The 15,972-nt window shown below is 54.4% G+C and overlaps 1 protein-coding gene across 2 annotated transcripts in view; it reads right to left on the reverse strand.

The window, feature by feature from the left end:
• Positions 1-13,437, reverse strand: part of Speg (striated muscle enriched protein kinase) — a 57,697-nt gene extending 44,260 nt beyond the window's left edge. The window contains exons 1-5 of one of the 2 annotated variants that reach the window (XM_048344693.1): positions 5,415-5,447; positions 4,345-4,387; positions 3,470-3,499; positions 2,817-2,906; positions 2,396-2,732 (exon numbers count right to left, since the gene is read on the reverse strand). In XM_048344693.1, coding sequence (XP_048200650.1) covers positions 2,396-2,732; positions 2,817-2,906; positions 3,470-3,499; positions 4,345-4,387; positions 5,415-5,447 — 533 coding nt within the window. Of the gene's footprint in view, positions 1-2,395; positions 2,733-2,816; positions 2,907-3,469; positions 3,500-4,344; positions 4,388-5,414; positions 5,448-12,938 lie in introns of those variants that run through there. The other variant, XM_048344691.1, reaches the window with a different exon arrangement.
• Positions 13,438-15,972: the final 2,535 nt, after the last annotated feature.

Below are 15,972 nucleotides of genomic sequence, written 5' to 3' on the forward strand. Positions count from 1 at the left end.
GCAAAGATGAGGGAAAACAGGAGGGCTGGGTGGGGAGAAGGCCCTCTCAGGAATGCAGCCCCCGCCCCCATTCCTGCTCCTAGCTGGCTTCCATACACCTGCTCAGCCCCAGCAAGGCACCTCCTTCATGGTAGCCCCTAGAAAAGGAGCAACTGCCTCCTTGGCCAGGCACTGAGCCTACAGGGAGCAGGGCACCCCCCACCCCCATCCCTGTGATGACTTAGCTTCAGTAAAGACCTCATCCCATCCCTAACATCACCTAGTGCCAGAAGGGCAGAGCAAGTGGCACCTGAGGGTTCCTGGCAATAAGATACCCAGGCTCCCATTCTCTTTGCTCAGTGTTCCCCTCGTATAGGCTTTTGTCTTTATCTTCTTCCTGTGCAAGTTACTCCGAGTCCTTGGAAACCCTCCTAAGAAGCCCAGAAGTTCCCTCCAAGGGGTGTGCTCAGAAATAGCTCAAGCACAGAAATAACTACCAAGTGGGCCTGAACAAGGGGTGTGGGAGATGCGGAGGAGGGAAAGAACCCGTCAGCCCAAAGCACCCCCTTACCTAATAGAGCTCTGATGCCCAAAGAGCTAGGCCTCAGCCTCCCCAGGGGTCCTCAGGTGGACCCTTGGGGGAATACACCAAACATAAAGATTGGCAAACGGAATTTGAGCGGCATTATTATTATATCTGACACACAAACCTATGAGATGTCTCACAATACTAACTGTGTGGCAGGCATGTACTAGGTGCTTCAAATGCACTGAGTCCTTAACCCTCACCACAGTCCCCTGAGATAGGATATTACCCCATTTACAGATGAAGAAACTGAGGCTTCAGAGGTGAAGTACCCTCCCAAGGTGACAGCTAGGAAACGGGTGGTACTAGTGTTGAAACCCAGTGGTCTGACTCTGGAGCCCTTGCTCCCCTATAAACAGAAAGAGCAGCATACTGGCCGGAAGGAGTTCTAGAGATATCTAAGTGTACGGACATTTCAGCCTCTCAAGTTAGCTCCCCACCTGCAGACCCCACCTCAGCCTGGGAGGGCAAGGAGGGACACAATTCCGAGTGCCCTGAGGGAGAAAGGCCTCAGCCGGACACCAGCGGGGAGGCAGCCTACTCTGAGGGAAAGCTGCAGAGTCCCCAGGGAATGGCCTCTGGGAACTGGGTGAGCCCTGGAGAGAAATCGGGGACAGCAGGGAAGGACTCTAGTCAGCAGCTTGGAGCTCCAGGCCAGGCTCTGTACCACAGACATCACTAAGGAAATGGGTTCCTCTGAAGTTGCCATAGCAACTCCAGGCTCAGGCTGGGGCCTGGGAAAGAAAGACAGGGAAGGAGTGCCTGGTAATGCCAACAAGATAAGGCAAGAGAGCTCTCCAGGTCCCTGCCCCAGGCCCAGACCTCTCCTTTGCCCAGACCTCTCATTAGTCATCTCAACAACCCCAACCCACCCTCCCCTACCCCTTCTTACTCCTTTATGACGGTGCCTATCTCATGCCAATGCCCATCACAAATCTGAGCCCCCCCTCAGCTCCTTGAATGTCCCCCCCCAATTACCTCCACATGCAGCCACTCCCCTCTCGTATGACAGATCTACCTCCTGTATCTGCCAGCCCCCAAACTCCAAAAGTGGCTCGAATGTCTCACTCCAACACCTCCATGTCTCACCGCCCCCCCTGCAACCAGGACCAGGACAATCCTGGACCCACCTTTGAGTGTTGCCCACCGGATCATGCTGCTGTCACTCCAACCCTCCCCTTAGCCTATTTTCAGCCCCTTCTTCTGCCAGTCCCCTGCCTGCCCACAACCCACACACCCCTGCTTTCACAGGCCCCTTGCCCCCATCTGCCCCTGACCACCTCACTCTCTTCTCTCTCCTGGTTGCTCGCTTGCTCCCTTGCTCTCTCCTGCTCTCCCGGGAGCTGCCGTGGGGAGAGGTTCTGTTCCTCCCAGGAAAAAAAGGCCCACATGGGAACAGGAATGTGCAGAGAGATGAAAAGGCAGCAGCTGCTGAGACAGCAGGCATGGAGGGGGCCCTGGAGGGGGGGGGGGAATCCTGGGGACAACTGGAGCCTGAATGGGCGAGGCAGGAGAGGGCCCCTGACAAACTGGAGCTCTTAGAGGAGACAAGGAAGGGACAGAGGGGGGTCCTGGAGACCGTGGGGAGGGCATGGCGTGCCAGGACGGGAGGATGTGGGTGGCCATGGCACAGAAGGAAGGGGTGATGTGGGAAGAATGTGGAGCTGGGGGCAGGAGTGGATGGAAGCCGTGGTGGGGGGTGGGGGGGGGAGTGCACAGGAGATGGATAGGGCAGGGGAGATGAGGGTGGAGGCCGATGGAGCGAGATGGGCAGTGCAGGACAGTACAGTGAGATGGGACAGTGCAGGCCCGGATGAGGCCGTTACTTACACGTGGATCGAGAGCGCCCGTCCTCTGTACAGACTGAACGCGCTGCCATACAGGTCACTGGCCACCGAAAGGCTATCCTCTGACCCCCAGCTTGCGCCCACCAGATTAGCTCGAGATGCCCGCACGAGCGGCTCCACCCCCAGGTGCCGTGGCCCGGCCCCGGTTGCCAGTGCTTGCCTTGGGCTGCCTGGGAGGCGGCAGGTGCCACCCCTGCTGCCCGCTTCCTGCTCCAAGACCGTCTGCCCGCTGCCCCACCAGCTCACTTGCTCTTCTGAGGTGCCTGTCACGGAGGTCGGGGGTGTATCCAGGGAGGTGCCCACCAAGGTGTCAGAGCCCCCTAGAGAAAGGAGCACGGTGAGATCAAGACACCCCTTGGAGGAAGCCCTTGGGGCTTGCTCTTAGGAGCACCCAGAGAGCTCACCCGTGGGGGTGCTGAAAGCCCCGTCATCCCGAAGCTCCAGGCGCTGGGTCCCCTGCACATCGCTGATGTCATCCTCAGCCGTCTCCGAGTCTGGAGAAGAAGGGGTCTGTGTGGGCAGGGCCTCCTCCCTCTGCCTCCTGCCTCCCCCATAGCAGGATCCATCTTACCACAGGCAGGGCTTCCAGGACCTGGTCTTCTCCCCTGTTTTGCTCCCGACACCCCCCTGCCCTGCCTGGGCCGCTGGGGGCAGCCCCTCCCATGCCAGAGGCTCCACCTCTAGGCCCTTAAGTACACCCTAGCTTCCGAGGGGGGGCCTCAAAAATGCCCACCTCCCACCCCCTTAATGCCTTCTCAGGGCCTCATCCCCCTCTCTCACCTCTCCCTGTCAGTAAAAGCTTAAGTTCCTGGACAGTATCCAAAATAACAAGGCCCTAGGTTCCAAGGCTCAAAGGCTGGGTTCCTGTACCCCAGGAACAAAAGGGAGTCACCTCAGAGTTGTACTGTCAGGGCACTCAACCAACCACAGGGCCGGGTCTGTGCTCTACCCCAAACCAGCCGGAAGGCATCAAGGTGCAGCTGAGGCAGGGTGAGGAGAGAGGCCTAGGCTGGATGGGGAAGGGGGTTGGGGACTAGGGCAGGAGCCAGCTTCCTACCGTAACTTTGCTTTCTGCAGGAGCGGAAAACTTCGCTTCCATAGGAGCAGCAGGAGAGAGACGTGGACAGACAGTTATCAGAGTGTTTGTGGGGTGGGACATGGTAGGTAGGCAGGACACAGGGGGTATGAGGGCTGAGGGTCCCTAGTGCTCTGAGATGCCCTGGGGGGGTAGGTAGACACCCAGAAAGTGCCCAGAGCTAGAGAACTGACATATTTGGGCAGGTCATCTCAACTGCCCTAGCATTTCATATGAGCAATTCACACTGGTGCTCCCACTGGACACGCACAAACACACACACACACACACACACACACACCTACTTGTGCCCAGTCCAGCCACAGCCCCAGGCCTAACCTCTGTTACGGTAGTTACACTGTATTCTGACCCCTCCCTACAAACAAACTCCCATCTATCTGCACCCAGCAGCGGCAGCCTCCTTCCTCAAGCACCTATTCTACTGCCAAATGGTCCTCAAAATAATGCCCAGTGGTTGGGATCGGAGCAAAGGCTCCTGGGCATATTTCCAACTTTCCTGGTCTGTCAGGTTCTGTGCCTCAGTTTCCCTCTGTGTGCCATGACAAGCAGGAGCCATTGCACTGGTTGCCAGAGCATAGCAATGGAGCTCCCCCTCAGATGGTCCCACAGATGAGACCGGAAAGACCATCCTCAGGTAGGGCGTGCTAGTGAGTACCCTCCCCACTAGTATGGGCTTCTCTCAGCTGCAGGACATAGGGACCCTCTTGGGTAGGAAGTTGATGGGGGTGAGCCTCATATCTCATAGGCTATCTTCAGGGCCTTGATGCGTTCTGAAGGGATGTGGGCTGAGAGGAGTGGAGTGGGTACGGGTTACTGGCAACCCACAGTCCACGCACCATGGGTCAGCCGGCCAAAGGCCCGGCGGGAATGGCCGGTTTTCTGAAAGAGAAAAGCCAGAATGAGTTGTTGAGGGGGAGGCTTGCTCCTGAGTCCCCTCCCTATACCCCTGGCCTTAAAGTGCTAGGTCAAGCCAAAACTAAAAAAAAAAGAGGGCCGTGTGTGTGTTGGGGGGGGGGGGGGGGTGTTGGGGACAGAGATTCCGCACCAGCAGCTAGCCTAGGAGGGAATCTCACTCACTACTCTGCCCTTCCTCCAGGTGACCCCGCTGGGCTATGGACAGGAGCAGGGAAGGAAAGCCGGAGAACAGCTCCGCTGAGGTCAAACGCCCGGGCTCCCGAAGGAAGAAGCTCCCAGTCTGGGGTCATTCCCAGAGATGGAGGAGAGGAGGCCGGCATGAAAACTGAGAAGATGGGGGGGGGCACTTGAATGACTGGGAGGTGGAGGGCCGAGGACACAGGTAGCTGAAGGTCAGACACCTGGGCTGCTAGGTGTCACACAGGCCGGGGAGCAGGGATGGTGAGCAGCAAAAACGTCAGCGCTCCCCAAGGACCAGAGCCTCCCAAATGCGGGAAGGAGGCCCCGGGTAACGCAGCGGGCAGGGCAGGGCTTTGGGGAAATTTATTGAGCTCCGCGCAGATCCATGCGCTTGGGCTTTCAGGATCCCCGTAAAATGGAAGGCTCCGGTCGGTGTGGGGGCTGGGAAAGCTGGGAGGAGGTGGGGCGGGGGGGGGGGGTGCCCCCGGCCGGGGTTGGACAGAGGCGAGAGAAAAACAGATCACCAAGAGGGCAAGTGGGCACCGCGCGCCGATGGCTGCCGCGGCGGCGGGGATGCCTGCTCCCTCGGGGGGTCGCGGGGTTGGGGGGGGTGGCGTCCGCGCGCCCAGGGCGCAGGCTGGGGCACCCCCCCGGGGGACGCGTCTGGCCGCGGCCCTCGGCGGGGCCGGGGTGGGGCCGGCCCCGCTCCAGCGCCCCCTCCCCCAAGCCCAGCCGCGGTGACCCGCCCTCCCCGCGGGGCGCCCGGCCCTCCGGGCCCCCTCCCGGCGCCGCCCGCCCTCGGAGCCCTCACCTGGAAACGCTTCTTCACCCACAGCTTCTTCATGGCGGGGGAGGGGGCCGGGCCGGCGGCCGGGCGAGGAGGGGACGGGCGGGGGCGGGGCGGAGTCGGAGGCGGGGCCGGGGGCGAGGCGGGGGGGAGCGGGCGGGAGTCGGCGCGGGTGGCGGAAGGAGCCGCGGGGCCCCGGGATCCCGGGTGGTGGTGGGGGGGTGGGGGGGTAAGGCGGCAGCGGCGGCGGCGCCCAGAGCCCGCCTCTCCCCCCCCCCAACTACCCCCGCCAGCCTGCCACCTCACCTGGCACCCCTTCCCTTCCCAGCCCCTCTGCGTCCCCCGGGGCGGCCCTCACCTGCCTTCCTGCGCGCCCACCGGACAGCTCCCGACGCTGGAAGCACAGACCCCCACCCCCACCCCGCATCGGCCTCGCTGGGCCCTAAGCACTTGGGGAAACTGAGGCACAGAAAGGGGTTCAATGGCCTCTGGCCCAGGCTATTCTCCTTGGCATCTCAATGCTTCCTCCTGCGGGGCAGTTCTAGAAAGGTCAGCAGCATCTCAACTCGCTCCCTCCACAAACATGCGCGCAAGCACACTGTGCCAGGCATAACCCAGCTGGCACAGGGCCAGATGGGGCGCCTAGGTCATACATGGGGCAAGGGTCCTCGGGTCTGTGTTCACATAGACCCTAGACTAAAACCTCCAGGCTCCAGACGGCTAGAAAGCTTTTTTTCCTACCTCAAGTTTTTTAATGCCCTCTGCTCTTCCTTACACACACGGAGACCTAGTGCACTGAGATGCTGATAGTATTTCGGCCAACTCGTGTATGTGTGTGTATTTGTGTGTGTGTGTGTGTGCGTGTGTGTTTCTCCTCAAACACCCCACCCCACCACATCCAACACCATGCACACTTGGCATAAAGTTTCACCTTCCCGATAATCAGTGAAGCTAGGTTTCTTTAGCATTTGCCAAGTGCCTGACACTTTACAAATGTCATCCCATTCACAACAACCTCATGAGCCTAAAATCCACTGAGCATTGCCATTCCCCATTCAATGACTTCTCTGGATGACGCTCAGAGAAGTCCTTTTCTTCCCCCCAGGTGCTGGGCCTTGAACTCAGGACTCAGCTGTCTTGCTTGGCTTGCTCAAATCTGGGCACCTACCACTTGAGCCATACCTCCACATAGAGCTTTTTGTTTTGTTTTGTTAGTCCTGGGACTTGAACTCAGGGCTTGTGTGATGTACCTGAGCTTCTTTTGCTCAAGGCTGGCACTCCACCACTTGAACCACAGTGCCACTTCTGGCTTTTTCTGTGGATGTGGCAATGAGGAATCGAACCCAAGGCTTTATGCATGCTAGGCAAGCACTAAGCCACATTCCCAGCCCCACATCCAGCTTTTTGTTGGATGACTATAATTAAGAGTCTCAGTGAGGGGCTGGGAATATGACCTAGTGGTAGACTGCTTGCTTCATATACATGAAGCCCTGGGTTCAATTCTTCAGCACCACATATATAGAAAAAGCCAGAAATGGCACTGTGGCTCAAGTGGTAGAGTGCTTTGAGCAAAAAGAAGCCAGGGATAGTGTTGAGGCCCTGAGTTCAAGCCCCAGGACTGGCAAAAATAAAAGAGTCTCACTGACTTTTCTATCTCTTTGGACCTTGATCCTCAGATCTCAGTCTCTTGAGTAGCTAGGATTACAGGCATGAACCCCCAACGCCTGACTCAGAGAAGTCTTATCAGGCAGCCAGAGCCACACAGCTGTGATCTTCCTGTTTCTAGGTTTGAATTTTCCTCCTAGCATATATAGGTGGTACCAGTCCTGGTCCTCTAGATGTGTGAAGTAATTATTAACACTGGGCATGTGCTAAGCACTTTGCATGAAGGACTCATTTAATCCTTACAACAAAGAGGTAGACTGAGGCACGAAGAGAGTTACACAGCCAGTAACTTCAGGGAAACAGCTGGGTTTATTGACCTCTATGTTATAAGGCATTGCATGCTGATTCGCCAGGGTGTTCCTTAACCACTTTACTTTCAAGCCTGACTCACACCTCTAATCCCGGCTACTAAAGAAGCTGAGAGAGATCTGAGCATTGTGGTTTGAATCTAGCCCAGGCAGGAAAATCCATACGACTCTTATCTCCAGTTAACCACCAAAAAAAGCCAGAAGTAGAGCTGAGGCTCAAGTAGCAGAGCTCCAATCTTGAGGGAAAAAGCCAAGGGACAGTGCAGGCACTGTCAAGCTCCAATGCCAGCACAAAAATAAATAGTAAATAAATAAATAAATAAATACAGAGACAGACCCACAAAGTTTTGTTAAAACTGCACAACATTTGGGGCAAGACAGGCATCCTCAACTCCAGCCCCTTACAACAGTATCTCCTTCACTTTCACTTTCTATTGGCTTCTTAAGGTTTTTGTTGTTATTACTTAGTGTGTGTGTGTGTGTGTGTGTGTGTGTGTGTGTGTGTATTGGTGCTTGAACTTAAGAGTCTGGGCACTGTCCCTGAACTTTTTTGTTCAAGGATCAAACTCTACCACTTGAGCCACAGCTCCTCTTCTGGCTTTTTTCTTTTCTTTCTTTCTTTCTTTCTTTTTTTTTTTTTTTTTTGGCATTTAATTAGAGTCTCGTGGCTTAACTGCCTAGGCTGGCTTGGCTCCTTGATCCTCAGGTCTCAGCCTCCTGAGTAGCTAGGATTATAGGCATGAGCCACCAGAGCCCAGCTTCTTAAGTTATTTTAGCGCAGTTTCTTTATTTGAAAAATGTAAGGCCGCATTGTACATTCTGGTACATACAGGTGTTCACTTTCTTCCAAACTGTCAGTGGCAAATGTTGCCCATATAGATATCTCCATGGGGACATGCAGAGAGCATGTATTCCCTGGACACCCCCAAATACACTCACTCACAAATAGGGGAGTTGAGTGGAGAGAGGGGGGTAATTTGAGTCCCTGTTCCCCAGGAGAATCAGAGGGGCTGGCACATTCCGTAGCAAAAATAACCAATGGGCAGCGGGCGTGAGTGACGGGACAGCTGGGCCGAGCAGAAGCCGGCTGCATTCTGTGTTCCTGCCCTGAGCTCTCACTACTCACCCCTGAAGGGCTGGCAGGTTTGGAACGTACTCTCTGTGTGGACCTCCACAGTTGGCCCCAGATTGCCCTATTTTCCCTCCATGACTGAGCAGCTGTGCTCCCCTGCCGCTTCCCCAAGCCCAGATTTCTCATTTCTGTTCTGTCAGCATTTCCTCTTAACCAGAGAAACCCCAGTCCTCATTTCTCATGCACGTAGAGCCCCCTTTAAGCCCTGTCTATCACCATTCTCCTCCCCTTTGCATCCTTTTCTACCTGGCTGCTGTTTCTCCCTGTTCCCCTAGACGATCCTGCTCTGTATTTCTCACGTATCAACTTCTTCACTGTGTTTGCTGTGTATTGTCTGCATCTCCTTACTAAAATCATCTCCAGCAGGATGCTGGTAGCTCACGCTTCTAATCCTACCCAATAAACTCAGAGGTGAGGATTAAGGCTCGAAGCTAGACTAGACAGAAAAATCTCCAAGACTCTGATCTCCAATTAACTAGACAAAAAACAACAACAACAACAACAACAAAAGGTCAAAAATGAAGGTATGACTCACATGGTAGAGCACCAGCCTTGAGTGAAAAGGCCAAGGGAGAACATGAAGCCCTGAGTTCAAGCCCTAGTACCAGCATAAAAAAAAATTTGTTTAAAGTCATTTCCAGGATGAGATCAATTTTGGCCCCTCCCTCCTCACACATGATCATTTATCCCAAGCACCGAGAACAGGAGCTGGTGCACACAAGGCACTTGGTAAATAGGAAGATGAGTGGCCGAGCTGCTGGGGAGGGGAAAGGATGAGGACAAGTCGAGAGATGGACAGTGAATCCTCCAGAATAGCTCTACTCATCCTTTCCCCCTTCTCTGTCCTTTATCCATAAGCTGAAGAAATGATCAGGCATAAAGGCATGGCAGCCTTCTCCATACCCATTCCCAAATCCATATTCGTTTCCTCTGCCTGGTCTTTAGTGCAAGGAGGGCTTCCTTCCCTTTGCCCCCACGTCTTGAAGGCAGCGCTTGCTCTGGCCACCTGCTTCGCACGTAGCTCCTTGCCTATGCAGACGGGAGCCTGCTCAATGTTTGTAAGGGGTGAATGCCTACCTATGTTGGAGGTAGAGCTGGAGGTGGCTTGGGATATCAACTGAACAAAGAAAAGCATGACAAGAAACCCTTCATTTAGTCTTCCCCCACCTCTCCGTGGATATGCAATGTAGACCCAGACCCAGAGACCCAGCCTCGACATCTCACCAGCCATGTAGCTTTGGGTTAACTGGAACCCCGGATGTCTTATATAAAACCATGGCCATAGTAGTAACAGGGTTTAAAGACTAAATAATTAAACAAGAGAGGGTGTCTTAAACATATTAAGGATTTTACAAGTGTCTTGCATTTTTGTTATCTTCATTTCCGTTATTTCCTTCATTGTATTTTGTGCCAGTACTAGGGTTTGAACTTAGGGCCTGGGCACTTTTCCTTAGCTTTTTCTGCTCAAGGATGGCTCTCTACTGCTTGATCCATAACTCTACTTCTGGCTTTTGGGTAGAAAAAGATCTGTCTCCTTAGTAGCTAGAAATACAGTAGCTATTTCCCTTTTCCCCTCTCATATCTAAGCCCCCAAATCCTACCACCTATCCATTTCCCAGCTTCAAAACTCACTATCCCGACCCCACTTATTTCTCAGATCCTTGTTTCTTAGCACCCCTCCATCATCAGCCAACATCCCAGGCTTCAGGAGTAGCAGGAGAATTCTCATACCCAGTCTTGCCCAGCCAGAGGACAGTCCTGGCTAGGAAACTACCTGGATCCTTCCGTAGCCAGTTCCTTGCTTGGCTTCCTCGAGTACCCTAAAGTCCTCCTGCTGTTGATTCCAACCAAGAAAGTTTTCCATGAGTAAGACTGATCAAGGCTGAGTGGCTTGGGCAGCTGCCACAGACAAGGAACTGTTACCAAGCAGAGCTGATGTGGGGTGGGCAACACAAGAGGGCAGAAGTCAGACTCTCCCAGTCAGTCAGCCCCCCAACATCACCGAAACAAAGTCCCTCTGTCCCCCAGATAACCAACCAAGGAAGACTGTAATAGTTAAGCACATGGTTCTTTGTAGTAAGAATGAGGTTTCAACCTGTCCTGCTACCTTTTTTTTTTTTTTTTTGCCAGTCCTGGGCCTTGGACTCAGGGCCTAAGCACTGTCCCTGGCTTCTTCCCGCTCAAGGCTAGCACTCTGCCACTTGAGCCACAGTGCCGCTTCTGGCCATTTTCTGTATATGTGGTGCTGGGGAATCGAACCTAGGGCCTCGGGTATCCGAGGCAGGCACTCTTGCCACTAGGCTATATCCCCAGCCCCTGTCCTGCTACCTTTTGTCTGTCCAGCCTGAACATGTTCTCCAATGTGACATAGTGCAGCTCAATCCTCTTCCTGTTCTAACACCAATGTTAAACACCCCAAAGTCAGACCTACAGTACCCAGGACCTTTCCCTGCCTCTCAGACCCTCAAGCCTGCTGCTTGCCAGAGTGGTTCAGCCTAGAGACACCCCTCCCCTCAATCTAGGGATGTCCAAACAAGTCTTAGCTCTGCCCATCATGCCACCCAGATGAAAGCAGTGACTACAGAGCCATGATAAACCAGTCCACCCATCACTCTAGCAGTCTGCAGGTCAGGAGGACTTTGTAGCCATTCCCTAAACAGGATCACTCTCTCTACCTCCCTCTTTCTTTTCCTCCTCCTCTCCTTTCCCCTTTTTATCTCCCTTGCTTTCATCAATCCAGATCTCCTTGAGTAATAAAAAAAAAGCCCCAGAACCAAGACAGAGTGCTTAGTCCTGGTTAGCTAATTACATATCTTAGGCAGATCTCCCTCTCCTGTCATCTTCAATTTCCTCCTCTGTAAAAGGAAGTGTTTGGAGCTGCAGTTCTCTGTGGACCTGTCCAATATTAAATACCACAACCTATAACTATTTCTTCTCTGCCCTTCTTTTCCTTTCCCTAATCTTTCACTCCAACTATTCATATTTTCATTCATTTATCTATCTTAACCTTTGATTTATGTTCTGTGTTCAGGTCCCTTTGCCCTTGACCAGAGATAAGTAAAACACCAAGGAATCCACTCCTTCTCCAAGCAGAACTCAAATAGAATGTGGTTCATTCTCCAATCCTAGGTGAAGTAAGTCTGTCCCAACCCAGCCATTAGACCAGTCAGATTCTGACAATCTGTCCCAGACCATGGAGAACCAATGATAGGAGACAAGGAAGTGAGCAGAGCATGGATGGGAAAAGAAAATGCTGACAGGAGAGGCTTTCCCAGTCCCATCTCCTTCCTGACTCCTGCACATCAAGCTTTCTTTCCCCTCCAGCAGTTGAGGTTCTTCATTTCTGGGCCTCCTCCCCTATAGCTTGGCTCCTATATGAACCACAAGGCTGTAGTGAGATCCCTCTTGTAAATACCCCTCCCCCCACCCCAGCTCCTGATTATCACATTCAAATTATCACATTCAAATTGTCACATTCAAATAGAGCCTACTTCCTCAAAATTCTGTTTTTCAAGATTCACTTGGCCCCAAACTGTTTTTGGCCTAGACAAGGACCATTTGGCTCAGGGGCTGAGGAAATAAAAGAGAAAAGCCAAACACTGGGTCCAAGGAGGCTCAACTCTGTCCAGGCATCTAGCAGTGGCATGAGAATCATGAGCATGGGGCCCAGGTTGCGATCTCTTCCCTTCTGCCTCAGACCTGGAACTCGGCAAGAACTTGAGCCCCAGCCCAAAGTCTCCCCCTTCTTTGCCCCTCAAGTAACTACTCTGAAACCCCAGGAGACATGCTTTCCATACTGATTCCAATTGTCCCTGTCCTCCATTGGCACAAGCCAGAGCCTTCCATAGCCTACAATATGAGCATCCAAACACACACACGCACACACACAGAGGTAGATTCTCAAGCAGACACACCCATTGACGTGCAGCCCTAGTTCCAGTCCCTGATGCCCCAGACCTTGTTTGTGGGTATGCCGCTCATTGTCCCGTTCCACCAGCCCTGCCACACAGCAAAGGCCTTTCAGGTGCTCCAGTCACATTCTCTCCCTATTGCAAACAGAGGCCTGAGGCCCCTCCTTCAAGACAGGCACACACCTGCAATGGGGTTCCTGGTGGGATGAAGAGGGTGATAGATTTCCCTTCTCCCCCACAGAACTAGGAGGGATTCCAGCACAGAATGCCCCCACGAGGCCTATGTGCATCTCAGGCTCGGCTCCTTCCACTGCTGACCCTTGACCTCAGGCCTTCCTGGAGGAAAAAGCCTTTCTGTACTGATACCCTCTCCTCTTGATCTGCCCTTTTGGACCAGTGCAACCGAGCGTCCCGGGCACGCACCCCTCCGTGGCCTGGGCAGCCCTCCTTTACCTTTGCTCTCCACCCCCCCCCCGCGGCTCCCCCACCTTTAGGCCCGGCCAGGTGGGCGCCCCCTCGGCCCCCGCTTTACCTCCGACCTCCAGCACCGTGAGAACAGCCTCGCAGGAGGCCCGGCCCCGCTCGTTCTGGGCGCTGCAGCTGTAAACACCGGCGTCCTGCGCCCCGCAGCCCCGCAGCCACAGGCAGCCGGGCTCGGGGGTCGGCGTGGGCAGCGGCTGCCCATCCCGGAACCAGCTGAGGCTGGGCGGGGGCGTCCCGCTCACCGCCACCCGCAGCCGCACGTCGCCCCCGGCGCACACCGCCGCGGGCCTCAGGGCCCGCAGGAAGACCGGCGCCCCGGCCGCCCCAGCTGGAGCCGCCGCCGCCGCCGCGGGGGCCCCTCCGCCCGCTGCCACCTTGGCCCTCTTCGGGGGCACCCCGGGGCTGGAGGGCGCCCTCGTGGTGCCCGCGTCCTCGCCTCGGGTGCCCCGAGCTTTCTGCATGTCCTCTGAGAATCGGGCTGGGCGGGGGGAGAGGGAGAACGCCCGGGATGGGGCGGCTATGGGGGGCACCCGGGGGGATGGGGCTCTGGGACGCGATCCTGGGGGGCCGGCGGCCTGCCTTCCTGCTGCCCGCCCGCCCTCGGCCTGTGCTGCCCAGAAGGTCACCGGGGCGGCCCGCGGATGCGCCTCGGGGGCTATTTTTAGGCCCCCCGGCTCGGGTTGCGAGAGGGAGAGCTGTGGAGGGAGGGGACTTGGACTCCCCCAGGGCTCCTTCTCCCCCTCCGGGAGCCCCCACGGCCACCCAGCTTAAAGGAGTCCCTGGGGATTGGCTCCAGGCCCCCCTCCTCCCCGGCATGCCTGCCCCCCACCCCCAGCTTCCCAGGGGTGGGGAGTGGGGGGGTAGGAAGGAGTCGAGTTACCCCCCCACCCCCTCCCCGCCCAGCTCGGGCCCATTTCCCTTCCTCCCGCTCAGGCCCCAGAGCTCCAGTCTCAAGGTCCTGGTAAGATGTGAGATGCCTGAGCGGTGCCTGGACGGGCAGGTGGAGGTGAGCCGACGACTGGGCGGGAGGGACGGGCGGGTGGCCTCTCCCAGTGCCCCCATGACAACTGGCAAGTACGAAGACCAAGAGCCTGGCAGGCAGGTGGATTGTGGCTCCCAGCTGATCTTGCCCTTACCCACCCGCTGGGTGTCACCAAGCCTTTCTCAACTGCCCAGACCTCATCTGAACAAATGGGTTGTGGGGTTAGGGTGACAGGAGGCAGCAAAGAGAGGGAAAGACAGGATGAGCAAAATGATGACAGCAAGATGAAAGGAGACCCCCACATCCCAGGTGGAACCAGGTGGGTGGGGTAGAGAGGAGAGGGGGGCAGGACCTGTGGAAAGATTTGATTGCTAAGGTCTATGTTCCGGGGGGGCCTATGGTGATACAGGGTTTTAAGCTGGAGAAAAACTGATCAGAGCTGCTGTTAGGAGGATTCCTTTGGCAGCCACTGTGTGAACGGTGGTTGGGAGATGGTAGGCCATGTTAGAGCTGTGTTCCTTAAAGGATGTGCCTATTAGAAGTGCACACACTGGAGCCCCAACTCAAAGAGACCCTGGCTCAGTAGAGGTACTGAGAGTGCCCAGGAATCTGCACAGTTAATAAGTGGTCCAGGTGACTACCATGTGTTGCATTTTGTCCTGTAATAGGACCTTGGAACTTTCAGAAGTCCAGACTACTTTTGTAATAGACTACTTTTGTATGTGGTGGTCTCAGAAATCTAAACAAGTGGAAAAGCTGCACGGAACTACACATACAGTCTACATCTCAGACTGGTAAGCTAGAAGAAAGAGGATGGACCTTACCAATGTCACTTTCCTTGTGGTGACACTATGCTCTAGTATAAGGCATCACCATTGAGGAAAACCAGTGATGTGTGCACAGAATTGCTATTCTTTTCTTTTTTCTCCTTCTTTCCTTCCCCCTCTTCCTTCCTTCCTCTTTCTCTTTCTTTTCTCTACCTCTTTCTTTTCTTCCTTTCTTTTGTTCTTTCTTCTCTCTGTGCTAGCACTGGAGCTTGAACTCACAGCCTGGACACTGTCTCTTAGTTTTTTCTATCAAGGCTGGCACTCTACCACTTGAGCCATACCCCCGCTTCTGGCTTTTTGTTGGTTAATTGGAGATGAGAGTCTTGTGGACTTTTCCTGCCCAGGCTGGCTTCAAACCACAATGCTTAGATATCAGTCTCCTGAGTAGCTAGGATTGTAGGCATGAGCACCCAGCTTGTCTATTTTTTCTTTCTTTCTTTCCTTCTCTTTTCTTTTGTGTGGGTCCTGAGCCTTGAATTCAAGGACTGGGTGTGGTTCCTTAGGTTTGTGTTGTTGTTGTTGTTGTTGTTGTTCCAGGCTAGTCCTCTATCACCTGAGCTACAGCTCCACTTTTGGCTTTGGGTGGTTAATTGAAGAGTCTCATGGACTTTCCTACTCAGGCTGGCTTTGAGCCTTGATGCTCAGAGGTCAGCCTCCTGAGGAGCTAGAATTATGTCTGGCTTCATCTATTATTTCTTCAAATCAAAAGTTAAAGCACACACACACACACACACACACCTAGAGCTGTGGATGTAGGTCAGTGTGGTTTCATGGAGTGCCTAGCATACTTGAGGTCCAGACTCTGGGCCGAATCCTCAGCACCACAATAAATGAAAGAAAGAGAGCAGGGGAGCAGGCTGGGGGGGGGGGTCCTGAGAGACTCAGGTCTGACCTTGACCCTTGGGAGATGAAGTCTAAGATGGGACCGAGGAGCCATGAGTTTATTCAGAGACAGGAAAAGGTGCTTTTGGCTTTGTATCCCCCACTTTCATTCTAGTATAACGAAATCAAAAGGTAAGTGTGTGTAAAACATAGTACAAAAGAAACAATTTAAATGCTGAACTGTGTCCATAGAGATTAAGAGCCTTGAGGAATCATTTTTTCTGTTGTTGGCATGCATTTGTGATGTACAGGTCTTGGGGTTTTGACAAATGCATAGAATCAAATGCATGCGCTACCTCAGGACCATGCAGAGCAGTTCCATCATCATAAATACATTCGCTTGTGAATCTTCTTTGTAGTTAGCCACACCCTCTCTTGCAACCCCTGGCAAC

The sequence above is a fragment of the Perognathus longimembris genome, chromosome 4 (assembly GCF_023159225.1).
Source record: "Perognathus longimembris pacificus isolate PPM17 chromosome 4, ASM2315922v1, whole genome shotgun sequence".
Classification (NCBI taxonomy): Eukaryota; Metazoa; Chordata; class Mammalia; order Rodentia; family Heteromyidae; genus Perognathus; species Perognathus longimembris.